The sequence below is a fragment of the Chanos chanos genome, chromosome 2 (assembly GCF_902362185.1).
Source record: "Chanos chanos chromosome 2, fChaCha1.1, whole genome shotgun sequence".
Taxonomy (NCBI): domain Eukaryota; kingdom Metazoa; phylum Chordata; class Actinopteri; order Gonorynchiformes; family Chanidae; genus Chanos; species Chanos chanos.
Window position 1 is genome coordinate 56978557 of NC_044496.1, and position 15060 is coordinate 56993616.

General features: G+C 44.7%; 1 protein-coding gene across 2 annotated transcripts in view; it reads right to left on the reverse strand.

Annotated features, from left to right (window-relative positions):
- gria3b (glutamate receptor, ionotropic, AMPA 3b) overlaps positions 1–15060 on the reverse strand; it is an 82755-nt gene that overhangs the window by 57580 nt on the left and 10115 nt on the right. For both annotated transcript variants that reach the window (XM_030766652.1, XM_030766651.1), the window contains exon 3: positions 783–1022. In XM_030766652.1, the coding sequence (XP_030622512.1) occupies positions 783–1022 (240 nt within the window). The remainder of the gene's footprint in view (positions 1–782; positions 1023–15060) is intronic.

Below are 15060 nucleotides of genomic sequence, written 5' to 3' on the forward strand. Positions count from 1 at the left end.
AGAGACGGTGTGGATGCGTGCCGGGTCACGGGTCAATAGACAGAGAGGAGCTGTGAGGTGAAACACACGGAGCTCTATGGGACCATTACGGTTTCCCTAAACTAAACCAGACTCTTACGCTCCGGCATCTCGAAGACGAACCCGCTGGAGGGATGAGCGGACACACCCGAAAACAGAGCGCTTGAAAGATTGTCTGCCCTCGGCTCTAATTTAATCAGAGAGAGAGAGACGTTAGAGAGACGCAGTTTGATCAGAGCTCTTTTTTAGACATGAAAGCTCCCTCTCTAAAATGTCCCATAGGATGTTCTCTGACAGATACACGCGGCTGACTGGAGTGGGGCAGTTGATAAGAATGAATGAGGAGTTTGGTTTGCGCTTTGTCCTCTAAATTAATTAAATTATTTCCCTGCTTACTGACAGCTAAAACCATTGCAGCAAAATCATGCCCTTCGAATGTGAACAAATCTATTGCCAAGATGTTACAGATGCATTTGTATTCTATTTTAATAACAGTCTCCACAATTAAATTTCACTTACAATGTTTGGTTCAAGTACAACTCATTTATTAACGGACCAAAAGCCTAGCATCATTTTCTAACGTTCTACCTTCATCCTGTTTTGTTTGTCGTGGACATGTAAAGCCCTTTGAGACTTTCAACAGTGATACTGGGCTCTAAATAAACTTGACCTTGTCTTAAACTTGACTTTCCTTTCTCAGCATTTCCATTTCCTCATGTTTACTTAGCGACTGTGACCAGTGCTGGTCAGACCGGAGAACTCACCTCGGTCAGTGTCATAGAGGTAGACAAACTTCTCCCATTTGTAGTGAGACAGGAGGCTGAGGACTGCACCCTTTAACGCTGGCCGCATCTGGATGACGAACTGAACGTCGGAGTCGATGGGGTAGCTGGGCGTGACGAAAGACGTGTGGAGGGCCCCGCAAAACGACGTCAGCGTGTTCATGGACTTTTTGTCGTAGAAGCCAAAGATGGCGTAAACTCCTCTGGAGAACTGGGAACAAACTGCGATCAGAACAGAGCGAGAGGACTCCGTCATTTCACCAGAATTAGTATACAAAAAAACAAAAAACAAAAACATGGATAAACACATTCACAAACAGAAACGCACATACTGCAAAATTTGCTAAAGCTTGAAAAAAAGAAAAAACAACAAAAAAAAGCCCTCCGTGTGAGAAGAAGAAATTGTAACTGTCGTAAATTGCGGAAATTTGGTGCGCAACACAGCAACTGGGAACGAGATAACGAGGGTCTGTAAAAAAAAAAAAAGAAAAAAAAAAAACGAAAATGCAAATGAATCTTAATCAACATGGAAATGTGCTTTGATTACATTAATTTGAGAAGGAAAGAATTGCATTATTTACAAAAGAGTGACTTGCTCTGGTGAGACTGACAGGGAAGACGGAGCTTCATCAGGAGTTTTAGCCCTGAACCAAATCCATCTGACTGCCTGATCAAGTGCTCCTAATCCCTCTAAAACACTCCAAGCAAATGAAATATAATTACGCACATCTCTGTGAACTGGCAACATCCAATTAAAGATTCAGATCATTAATGGTTTGTGGACCATCTCTTTTCATCAGACTTATTCAGCCCAACGGCAACACAATCGGTTTGTTTTGGGAGAAATTATATCCGTATCTCAAACAAACGCAATTCCATAAGAACAAGGAGGGAAAAGAGCGAAATATTATATGACCATAAAAAAACTTGTAAACAATTCTGGAGATACTAAACGGATGAAATGAAGAAATCATAAACCTTTGGTTTATGGTTTGGGTCAGACTTGTTGAGCTGAATTAAAGGTCCACAGTGAAGGTCAGTACTGAACACATTACATGCTACGTCCAGCTGTCGCTCCTACGTCTCAAGCATGAGCAAGCCCAGGATCCATGGCTCAGAGTCCATTCGAGGCTGAAGGAGGTCTTATCAGGCTCCAGGCACAGTGCTCTCCTCCATAGCACTCCTGGCTCCCCCCTGAGACCACAACTGTTAGTGGCACAGAGCCTGACTGACGGACCGACTGACTAACTGACTGACTGACTGTATTACTGACTGACTGACTGACAATATTGCTGACTGACTGACTGTATTACTGACTGACTGACTGACTGTATTACTGACTGACTGACAATATTGCTGACTGACTGACTGTATTACTGACTGACTGACTGACTTACTGTATTACTTACGGACTGACTGACAGACTGACTGACTGACTGACTGACTGTATTACTGACTGACTGACTGACTTACTGTATTACTTACTGACTGACTGACAGACTGACTGACTAACTGACTGACTGACTGCCAGCCACTTTCATTCTCTCTTTATTCTCAGACAGAGATGGCCTCCCCTACACTCTACACTCCACACACACACACACACAAACACACACATCACATTAGGCTACCTCGCTGATAACAGGCCTGCCGGTGAGTGACAGGGATATTGTGAGATGTTGGAGGAAGTGGCTGATGGCCAGCCAGCCAACTCACAGCTTTTCTCTCTTTCTCCGCGCCCCCCCACCCCCCCATCCATTTCTTCTTAATACAGGCCAGTTCTAACGGAGCCTCTCTCCTGAGGGAAGTGTGTTGGCTGCTTCCTTTCCTTCAGCTGTCCCAAGCTTATTAGGCCAAGGCTTTGAACGAGTGAACGCTACGCTGATAAATACGTCGGCGTCTGTCCGCCCGACTGCCTCGTCGCTCCGGTTCATCCCGGCTTTTGTGCCCGCCTGCTTCTCCCTGACCATCTGGGGCGCTCCCTTAAGCGTAAATACTTTCTAGGCTTGGCAGTTCTCTTCACCTGACTGCCTCCAGAATGCCCAACCGCTCAGACAGAGCAAACTGTCTGTAGCGTCACTCTCTCCCTCCTCAACGGTGCCGCTATGGGCCAGCCAGGACCAATAAGAGCACGGTTCACTGAGGGGGGAAAACGCAGGGTGTGAGGAAAGCAGGCCAGAGCACTTGTCATTTGTCGCCCATGTGTCTCACTCCTCTTGGTAATTAAGCGGAATTGAAATAAACCGTCGAAGGAGAAGAGAGAGAGGGCCTAATCCATGTTTCTAGTCTGAAGTGTAGCGGTTTGTGTAATGCAGAAATCGTGGCGTGTCACATTGCAGTTTTTGTAACGTGTGTTTACCGCTAACCGGGCAGAACGAGTGAGGCTTAACTGACCTCAGATCAGCAGGCAGCAGGGTGAGTGACATGATCGGTTTGCTCTGAGGATGAGGAGGGGCAGAATATCTTACTCCTCCTCCTCCTCCTCGTCCTGCACGCCTCCCTCTGGAGGAGCCCAGAGAGCCATCGACGGAAAGCTTGTGTGACAGAAAGCACTGCGTCAGCCTCCTGATCAGCGTGTTCAGCGTAGTGCGACAGGGGAAGGGCGGTTTAAACAGCCCTGACTGATCTGGACAGACACATGGCCAAAGGTGTTGATCTGATAAGAATCATTAGAAACGCCTCAGCCCCACAGACTGAATTTCAACCTGAAATAATGTAATCACTGTCCAGCCACCTCCAGCCTCTCTCTCTCTCTGTGTCTCTCTCTCCCTCTCTCTCTCTTTCTCCCCCTCTGTCTCTCTCTCTCTCTCTCTCTGTCTCCTTGCTCCAGTCACACATGACCCAGGCATGAGGGGTGGGGTGGGATGGGGTGGGGTGGAGTGGGTGGCCATAATGTCAGTGCTGATCATCCAGCTTTTGGTCTGCCCCACCCCTCATCACCCCCTCCATGTTCCCCCTCTTTTGTCCTCCCCCAGCCCCCCTCCCCGCCTATATTCATCCTGCCCCTCTTCAAAAGCTGTCTGTCTGTCTCCCTCTCTCCCTCTCTCTCTCTCTTCTCAGAGGTCCACGCCGTGCTCCTCCTCTGAAGCACAGATCCGTTGCCGGAGGAGGTGGATAGCTCCTAAGTGCCGCTGCCTGGATTGAGGCGCGAGGAGATGTGGATGAGGAGGGGAGGGGAGGGGAGAACCTATCAGCTCTTGTCATTCAGAGATGTGAAGTGCCTGAAATGTCAGCTGAAAATTCAACAATGCCTCAATGCCATAATGATGCCTACGAGCCTGGGACAAAAAAAAAAAAAAAAACGCCAAAAAAACCATGGCCTTTCCAGACCTTGATGTGTTTCAAGTTGTTTCGTTTTTGTCCACGTATCTTTCTCTCTCAAGTGTACATCGCAGCAATTTCACTAATTGATGACAATTTTTTTTTTTTTCTCTTACATAACTCGTGTTACCTAATAAAAAATTAGCATAGTGCCATTTCAGACCCGGTGAAGTATGCCATTAGGCTTCAGACTAAAACAGCTGATAACTGGGGGGCTGATCTAAGTGTTTTTGAATTACGGCTCTGTCTGCCATGTCTTGTATAACGTGTGTTATGGTGAATCTCTCAGAGATGCTGTATACCGTTCTTTTTTCTACTCGTACTCACAACCATGCCTTGCTCATAGTACTGCAGAAGCTATGAGTTTCTACAACAAACCTGTAACTTCACTGAGATTCTCCCTCTCATTCCCTTTACCCCATCTCCACCTCTCTCTCTTTCTCCTGAACTACCTTGCATGGCCCACTCCAAGAGGACATTCACTCTCCTCCGTCACATTCACTGGAGGCCCCTGAGTGGCCAGCAAACTGGCAGAGAGGGCTCCAAGCGGCTGCCGACTCAATCTTCTTACAGAGATATTTCTTACCTGTCCGGCTTGGCAGACCGCCCTACACACTCAACTACAGCTCCTTGTCAAGTGGATGTTGAAATAGCTTAGCGGTTCTGCAGGCCTGGCCGCAGGGTGAGAAAGAGACTGTGCTGGACAGAATGCAGTCTGGATGGTTGCATGCTATAAGCTATAATCAAAGGTAAGAGGCTTTTGGAATAAAATGCAAAACAGACAGTAAGTGCTAATGCTGCAGAATGACTGTAAAAGTGGCACTTAGAGGAGAAACTGAATCTATGGTCATTGTATAGAAGGAGACGGGCCAAAACAAAATGTGTGTGTGTGTGTGTGTGTGTGTGTGTGTGTGTGTGTTTTTAAAACAATTCTCTACGTAAAGGAAAGTAAATGTTTATGTTTACGAAAACAACCTTCAAATGCTCATGATGTCACAAGTCACATGTTTTAGTGTCCAGTGCCTTCTTTGGAGGAGTAGTACTGTTACTGGGCTTGTCTGCTGTCCAGCCACTAACTTAGAGCACGGCTGAACAATATCTTTGTGGACAATTTGCATAATGTTAAAATCACTTTTAAACGGTATGCAAAATATTGGTTTATCATACTCGGTGGTGTTTCCTAAGTTTTACGGTGTACTCATGAGTTTTCTGATGAGGGTTTACTGCTCTTAACCGATTGGTTGTTTGAGAAGACAGCATCCAGCCAGAATTTCCATTGGCCAATGAAATATTCAGCTCTGTCTGTTTGTTTGGTTAGAGTTTCTGGACCTTAGTGAGATGTCCTAACGCACTGTATTTCACGCTCTGTAAGACCTATTAAAAAAAAAAAAGTGTTTCTATTAAAAGCTGGTCTGTGTCTGAGATGGTTGCCATGATTACCAAAACAATTACCCATCCAGTTCTCTCCACGGCTGTAATATAAAGCAGTCAGATCTCACTGAGAGAGAGAGAGAGAGAGAGAGAGAGAGAGAGAGAGAGACGTCTGAGGAACTACACTGAGGATAAAAAAAGAAAGGAAAAAAAAGAAAGAAAGAAAATGACAATGATTTCTGAAATAGAATGTAGACTTTCTTAGGTAAATGAGAGATAACACTGTTTGTTCTGTGTTCTCTAAAGAGAAGCAAATTTGCTCAGAATTAATTGATACACAAGCAGAGACTGTCTTTCAGAACATGACGGGAACTTTCCCTCTCCTTGACAGGGACAAAAAAACAACAACCAAAAAACACAGAAGGCAGGCAATTAACTACTATGTGTTCACCTGCTAGAAGATAAACAAATTCTAAGACTGTCTCCCCAAAAGATACAAGTCATAATTATCTAACCAAACAAACAGTGGAGCCAGGAGAAGTGATGGTGCAGCAGAAAGTTGGTGGGGGTGTGGGGGGTGGGGGTGTGGGGTAGCAGTATTATAGTGGAATTTGTTCACGTTCCACTAAAGGATTATTCTTCATAGAGCCCCTCCACCCCTATGGTATGTGAAAAGGTTTTATAATATATGAACAGCTTCTGAAATTCTCTAACTGAATTCCCAGTGTACGTACTGGCTGAGTCACACAGAGACATCTAGTTCCCAGTCAGCTCAGAAGGGGGAGTGATCCTGCTCCTGCAGACGGGGGGAGCAATGACCCAAAACAAGGCCCGATAGACGGCATCCAAAGCGTCGCTGGGCAGGACACGGCACGCCCAACAGATAACGGACATATACGGGTTTCCGCTGACTCAAGACTGAAAAGAAACCAAAGCACTTTGCCATAAGGACAGGGGGCTCCAAAAGAGCCAATGCCAAGTATAATTGTGGCCAGTTCCATAGCAAAACAAACAAATAAAATAAACAACAAAAAATAAAATAAAATAAATTAAAAAAAAAAAACAGTCGAGTGTGTGTTTATATACTTTACACAGGCTCCCAATGAGTGGCTCAGACACAGAGGGAGAGAGAGAGAGAGAGAGAGAGAGAGAGTGAGAGAGTTAGAGAGAGAGAGAGAGAGAGAGAGAAGAGCAGCAAGCCTTATCAGTGAGCTGGAGGGAACTGTTAAGGAGGACAATTTCAAATAGCCTATCATCAGAGTAACTAAGCCGCAGTCTACTGGAGAGGCCATTTTCAGGGAAAAAAAACAAAAAAACAGGAACGCTGCTAACCGTGGGTGTTGTTTTCAACGCGGTTCAGTGCTATAAGGATTTAAACAATGGTAACTCCAAATAGCAGCTCTCAGGTTTCCTGCTCTCTCTCTCTCTCCCTCTCTCTCTCTCACCATCTCATCCCTGAGAGTCTGCTTGCCGATAACTCCCACGTTTGTCCCCGTGGTGGCCTCACTCCTCCACAACACCTTTGCTAACCTGTACATGAGTGAAAACTTTCCAATCACACAGTAGCTTGGATGGAAACCCGAAAGAAAGCTTCATTTCTGCTCTATTAATAGCCCGTCACTCTTTTAAAGAAGCCGGTAGCAAGACAGGAAATAAGATATATGTGCTCGAAAAAAATATTCCACCCCCTCACACCCCCACCCCCCCCCAACCCCCACACCACAGCAATGCCACCAGATCCCTTCTCGGCGACCAAAGAGAAGCCCTTTCGGGCTATTAAACGTTCTCATATAATGTGTGTTCCCCATAATGCTCACTAAGCCTGGATTGCCGTCCTCTCTGCGGCGGAGATTGTGAGATAGCTATAGCAATAAGGCCCTTAAGCTTAGAGGTGAAAATAAGCCGTCGCGCTGATCAAACGACATATCTGAATTCGCAGACTGCGGCTCTGATTAAAAAAAGAGAATAAAAAAAGAAAGGAAAAGAAAAGCAAAAAAAAAAAAAAGAAAAGCAAGGAAGGATTTGCATTGTTTGCCTCATCACAGGCTTGAATTTAAAATGGACTCTCTCTCTCCTCACCGCTCCTTGTCTTTTCTTCTGACCAGAATAACAAAGCTGAGAGGACAGGAGAAGGAGGTGGGGGGGGGGGGGGGGGGGTTGCTTTAACCTTGAAGCTATTGCTTAAAGAATCCCCTCTTGCCTCCTCACTCAGCCTCTCTCTCTCTCTCTCTCTCTCTCTCTCTCTCTCATCTTCTCTCTCTCTCTCTCTCTCTCCCTCTCTCTTTGTGAAGTGCTGAGGATCTGCTCTTTGCTGGTGGAGGCAGTGGTACTGGAGAGAGCGAGAGTGTGGGCCTGTTTTATCACAGGCCCAGCTGGCTCTTCTGAGGGCGTTTTTGCATTTCTGAAGCCTGCCCTGCAGGCAGCACAGGCTTGGATCCTCCAGGAGTGGATCACTGCAATAAGAAGCACCTAACTAATGCCAAAGGAAGTTATGGTTTTTTAAATTTTTTTTTGTTGTACTTTCAAATAGGGCCAGTGGGAGTCTCATTGCCCGATCACATGACCTTCTGTCCCCCTGACACGGCCGTTTGACATCAGTGTCCAGCACTGGCCTCTGTCAGCCAGCCTTGGATATGTGCAGCTGCACACACCACGTCACCGGGCTTGGTAGACCTGCTGCAGGCACACAGTATCAGTCAGGTCTTTTCTGGGGAACAGAGGGAAAGTGGCACCAGTCTTTACAGTCTAGGGGCACTGTAGGGGCACTAGTCTGAGGGTTAGAGAGAGAGAGACAGGGAGAGAGAGAGAGAGAGAGAGAGGGAGGGAGAAAGCACAGTGTGTGTGTGGGCAGCACAGAGAGAGACAGAAAGAGAGTGCTAAACTAGTCTGTGGGCTGAAGAGAGAAAGAGAGAGAGAGGGAGAGAGAGAAAGAGATTGAGAGAGAGAGAGAGAGAGAGAGAGAGAGAGAGTCAGAGAGCCTGTGGGCTGCAGAGATTGAGAGTGAGAGACTGAGAGAGCGAGAGAGAGAGAGTGAGAGAGAGAGAGAGAGAGAGAGAGAGAGCAAGAGAAAAAGAGAGAGAGATTGAGAGAAAAAGAGAGAGAGAGAGTGAGAGACTGAGAGAGAGAGAGAGAGACTGAGAGAGAGAGAGAGAGAGAGACTGAGAGAGAGAGAGAGAGAGAGAGTGGGAGACTGAGAGAGAGAGTGGGAGACTGAGAGAGAGAGAGAGAGAGAGAGAGAGAAAGAGAGAGAGAGAGCTGTAGAGATGGGGAGTGGAGAGTAGAGAGGGTTGACAGGATGCTACAGTGCAGTATTAGGAGTATAGAGAATGAGTAATAGGAGGAGGCATGTTGTTCCTGTGAGAAACTGCTATTCCCATAGGTACTCCGCGGGGTTAACTGGAAGGCCCGGTGACGGCCGGGAAGAAAACAAGCCCGCGACTGGAGTGACAGGCACCCCGATAAAAGGGTGATGAGAGCAGAGACAGCCTGAGCCTTTGGAGAGCCCAACCCTCGGTGCAGAGCAGAATTACTCAACCCAAGAGCTGCTTCCAGTGCGCACAGACAGGCTCTGAGTGAGAGTTCAACACCAGGCCGTCCGAGGTACAACCGAGTCTCTTCTGCGTTTTCATACACGCTTCCCAGCTGTCAACAACGTGCGCTAATTTTCTCTTATTTTGTTCTGGTTCAAAAAGCGGTCCAAATGCGTGTTCTGCTGAAGGGCTTTGGCGTGGAAATGTTCCAGGTCGTCCTTTCAGACTGCAGCTGGGCAAGATTAGGCTTCTGCTCTGCCCAGCGTTAACTTTCCTCGTCCACACGCAAGCCCCTGCACAACAATAGGGCTTGATGACGGAGAGCAAAAAAGAGAGAGAGAGGGAGATGAACAGAGAGAGAGAGAGAGAGAGAGAGAGAGAGAGAGAGAGAGAAAATGAAAGAGATGAGCCAAAGAGGATGGAAGCTGTGCCTCAGTTCTGTATTTGCTGGTTTGACTCCAGAGTGATTTAATATTTCATTGTGCTGTCATGCAGGGAGGCACGGACACGGACCATAGACAGCTCCCTGCACACTACCCACCCACCGCTTCTCTCTGCTGATGCATGAAACTGCAAGAGCAATTGTTCAAATTAACCATTTCCACTGGAGGAACAGAGCAACATGCAGAAGAGAGAGAGAGCTGGATCACAGCGGGTTTTAGGTGTGGGTGTGGTCAGTGCAGTACAGAACTAAAACCCTGTCTACCAGTAACAGCCAGAACAGGTCCACAAACGCCAAATTCAAACGAAGCATTCGGACTGATTCCCTGAAGCATGCTCCTACACCCGAGTTTAAAAAAAGGGATGCCCTACTTTTTCTCTTTCTTTCCCTTTGTTATGTGTCTCACAAAGGAAATTTCAGATCTTACAAAAAGCTAAAACAACATTCCTGACAGAACTACTGAACACCACGTCCTTAACAGAACCAGTTAAAACCGTGTCCTTAACAGACGTTACTGACACCACAATACTAACAAAACCCTCTAACACATCACTAACAGTAATAGGCCTGCCAAAAGACCACATTTCAACGCATCAGTTTCAAAACATGCCACAAAACCAGATCATTGCGTCCTTTTTCATGAGAATTTGTCTTTTACAAAAACATCCACACACTTTAAACACTGAAAACATATCACAGAAACAGCAGTGTTCATCTGATGAGTGGTTTATTCTGTGAGTCAGTAAACTTTCAATAAATACTGAGTATAACCTACGGACTTAAGCACAGTGCATCTAACCAAAGTGAATCAGCAAAATGTGACCAGTGTCATCAGGAAATGTGTTCCGCATGTCCAGCTTCTGCTGCAAGTACATGAATGGAATTTAAAGATGATGAAAAACCTACAAAGGTCCATTGAATATTTGACTGAGGGGAGTACAAACTGGACATTAGGGCAGACTGGACATTAGAGCAGTAATTCATAGTGACTGACAGTGTTTTTGCTACAACACCTGATTCTCAGTAAACCAACCAACATCACGCATTCACCGACTACACCTGAGACTCTTATATCACATGGTTATTGATTTTATACGAAACTAATACATCACATATTCACTGACAACACCTGAGACTGTGACAGACATGATCAAAGGCTCATGCACTAAAGCAGCTGGCAACAGTTTGTAATAAAAACTGCTCTATGACAAATCATATGGCTGCCAAAACAAACAAACAAACAAACAAACCAAAAGATAATAATTCTCTACACGGAACACATATTTTTACTTAATTGCTGAACATTCCGGAAGAGTTCCACACTGATCACATGAACGATTCTGAAGTTCTTTTTTTGTATTCGGAAAGCAGCCAAAGCAAGTCATCTTTCCATCTGTGTTGGATGAATATTTACCACATGAAAATATGGATTATAAACATTCATAAATAATCTATACAGTTTGGTCACATGACACAGTTGCTCAGCTCACTCTGCAGAAGCCTCTGTGTATGTGCGTGTGTGTGTGTGTGTGTGTGTGTGTGGAAAGACAGTTTCCATGCAGGTGTAAAAGATTCATTATTTGGAGAGAAGCTGTTCTCTGACCTAATTAGTATGTGTGGTTTTGTTTGAAATGACCCACAAAATCCATATTGCTGATCATATATGTAAAAAAATCAGGTGTGCTGTTCAGCAAAAGGGATGTGATTTGGATATCATGAGCAGATAAGTGTGTTTATTGTTTCATATATAAAAAGAACTGAGCATAGAGAATTGTGTGTTCTCTTCTGAGAACAGGTGAATCATCCTCTCTGTTGTATTAAGTTAAAAAAAAATGTTCCTCTTACGATCGTTTTGGGTTTTGTGCTGGATCTGCAGACCCTTGCTTCGTCTGCTTTAAGCAACTGAAAAAAACTTTAACACATTGGTTTGTTCAAGAGAGAGAGAGATGAATAGATGTAAAATGTAATAGAGAAACCTCCAGGGATCCACTAGAGTAATTATACTCTCACAAAATAGCACAAAACAGGTCCATACTTAAGCCATACATTCATTCACTTCTCAGTCTTTGCAGATGCCCCTCCAGCAGATGCTTCTGACATGAAGAGAGAAGCATGCAGCCCCACTGGATTGTGGGATATGCAATAGACCAATGGTCAGAGACAGCTGCAGTATGAAAATTTCATACGGTTTCTGACGCGGAGGGCCCCGCCCACTGGCTCATTCAGCCGCACTGACATCAGGGACTGCTCTCTACACCACTGTGTGATTCCTTTCTTCTTTCTTTCTTTTTTTTTTTGGAGGGGAGGGGGGGGGGGTCATATTTTTTGTTTTCTCTCCTTTTGTGGAGACAGTCTTTATGGTGGGGAGGATTTTGATCAACTCCTCCAGTTAATCTTTTTTTTTTTTTTTTTCCTTTCGACCCAAGAGGAATATCGGTGACAAATGATTACAGGGCAGCTCTGAGATAATGGTACACTAAGGTATCTCGTTTTTGATTGAAACACTTAAGAACGAACAGTCCATTATTTTACCCCTCACACTATTGTGTTTGCTGTCGTTTTATAGCACTTCAGTAATTCATGGTTTGGCTGCAAACACCACTCTCCAGGGGGGGAAATGCTTGGGAGTGGGGGAGTGTGTTTGTTGGGGGAAAGGCGGGGGGTGGGGGGGTGTGGGGGGTGGGGGGTGGGCACAATATGCACATGCACACACAAATAATAGGACTGTTGTTTATTGTGGGTTTTTTTTTCCCAGAATACTGGACATCAATGGGGCTTGTTTCAAATTACCCTCTTATTTTAAAGTCAGGCTGTAATATACAGTGCATGGGCATTATCTCGAATGAATGAACAAAAAGAGAAAAAGAAATGAAGCAAGACGCAAAAAACACATCAGCGGGTTTTTCTTAAACCGACCGTGGCTTGTATGAGAGCTTGCTATCAGGCCAGCTCTTTGAAAAACTCTCACTGGTAACGGGCGAGGTCCATTAATCCATGCTTCCATATACGGGCCATGATTGGCCATTACGTGGCGCATGGCTCTTAATGAAACAGAACAGCGCTTTATGACTTTAAGACAAATGAGAAAAGAGAAAAAAAAAACCTGCGAGAAATAAGCGTGTTCTTCATTCTTCCTTCTAGATGATCCTCGAGAAGAACCGAAGAACCTCAAAAAAAGGTTTGGCCGGACTAAATGTGCTCTTCCCGCCCGATAAAAACGATTTCGTCTTTCTTTTCCGGCACGGCCGCGGCGACGAGCTCTCTGGGAAGATCACAGCTCTGTCTGAAGATGATCTCTGTGAATACACAAGACGACTGCGGCGCAGACGAGGCGTTGAAAGCATCGCTCCCTGTCATCTGCCGTAATCGACTTGAATGAGGGCATCTTTGAAAAGCCTCTGCTTCATGTCGAAAACCTCTGCGTCTCATCTGCGCCTTTTGTGGTCTTTTTTTTTTTTTTCTTTTTTTTTTTTTTCTCTTTTTTTGTTGCTCGCCCCCATAACTACACTTCCCACAAAGCAATGGACATGAACAATAGGGCTGTCCTCTTGCAACAGAGCAGATTACGGCACACAAAGAGCTCGGTTAATTGTTTTCTGTTGTTTGTGAGAAATGGCAGAGCCCCATCGAGTCTTAGACTGCCGCAGAGGACACTGCCGTGACCTTGCTCAGGACGAAGAGGGTTAGAAAACAGGCCAAATAACACATTGTCAGTGAGTCTGTGTGTGTGTGTGTGTGTGTGTGTGTGTGTGTGTGTGTGTGTGTGTGAGTGCGTGTGCTGGGGGGGGGGGGGGGGTCTAGACAAGCCCCTAAATACGTCCAGCTGAAGAAACAGGGTGCAAGCTGAAGTGGAATGGATCAGTGATTCAGTGATTACTGGTATTGTGGGCCAGTCCATGGAATGGCTCAGTGTTGATTGAGACTGAAGGAGCCAAAGGAAACACTGATGGACTTCTGAAATGATACTGAAACAGAGGAGGCCGGGGAAAATGCTTAGCTGGATTTCACTGATAGCGACTAGATAAGCTGTTATTTCATTTTCTTTTTTTTTAAATCTCCTCATTGGATTCCTCCCCTCCCTTCCTTTCAAAGACACGACAAGATGTAATACTTCCCCCTCTGTAGGAAACATTCATTTCCTGTAGGGAGGAAACATTACTGATGAGCAATGATCATAAACTGACAGGCTGTGGCATTGAAAGCTTTACAATTTACAATTTGCATTTATTTATTTATTTATTTGTTTATTAAATTTATTTTAATTATTTATCTACTTTTTATATATATAACAGACACTCTAAATCAAAGCAACATAGAAGAAGTGCTATGATGCACCGCCAATGAACATCCCAGTAATAGTTTACTGTCTATGGTTTCAGTGGTGCCCGCGAGGAAGGTGGGGTTTCATTCTGCCACAAGCCATAAACAGTTCAGATAAATGTGCTCAGCACTCCAATCGAATGCTTTTGAAGTGCAAACACATACATGTACATATATGTATATATATATATTGTGTTTTTTCTCATTGTGTTTTTTACTGCTGTTTTTATGGTCAGATGAGCATTTTTCTTCTCTCATACTAATATCAACTGCAACAAGGGCCCAGACTACACCTGTTGTTGGGTTTCCAGACGCTACCTAGTGATTTAGAGCAAAGAAAGAGACCAGAGCACCACAAACCGCAAAATAACAGCGCAAGCAAACAGTCTTTAAAAATCAAAAATCACATGAAAGCACAAGGGCAAAGCCACACTGGTTAAAATCTTTCAAAAGTCAAAACATTCTGCCAGTATTCAAAAAAATGTCCAAAAAAACCCCAACTTTATCCAGAGGATAGGAGTAAAATTCACCACTTCAAAAAGCCGGCGTTTTATCAAACAACATCTGTCGACAGCAGCGGATTCCAAGACAAAATAAGAGCTTGAACAGAAACTCTCCTGCTCAGTTTCACTTAAAAAGGATGTTTTGATATTCCGATTAAAAATTCATCGTGTTTTATCTGCCTCTGAGTGAGCAGAATGCTTTGTGGTCTTTCCTATTACAGCTTCATTGCAGTGTGTCCCTATAGGTAAAGAGGATGAATTTCTATATCTGTTTTGAGGAAAAAAGAAAAAAATAAGTGTTCACAAACCAGCCTCGCCCTCTGAACGAGTCCCTGATTAAATCGAATTATTTCTTTCAAAACCAGCCAATTTGGCAATTCCTCCACAAAATAAATATTTGACTGTTGACAATTTCCCTTTGATGAAACACAAAAAGGCTACTGTGTGCTCACGGGATATAAAACAAAAAACAGAAAAAAAAAATGTTTGAAGGAAAATTCTAGCACGTCGCTCTTTAATTCCTCCAGAGCCCCTCACCAAGAAGTTTTTTTTTTTTCACCTTCACTGTCCAAATCCTTTCTCCCTGTCATTCAATGCTACAACCCCCCCCCCCCCCCCACACACACACACACACAGACACACACACACACACACAATTTCAACCCCGTAAAGCTTTTCATTCTCGGCCACGGATTTGAGCTATGGCACAGTCTGGGTGATCTCCTCAGTCTGTGAGAAGCATTTCCTGCAGAAGGGTTGAAAAACCTAGCCTC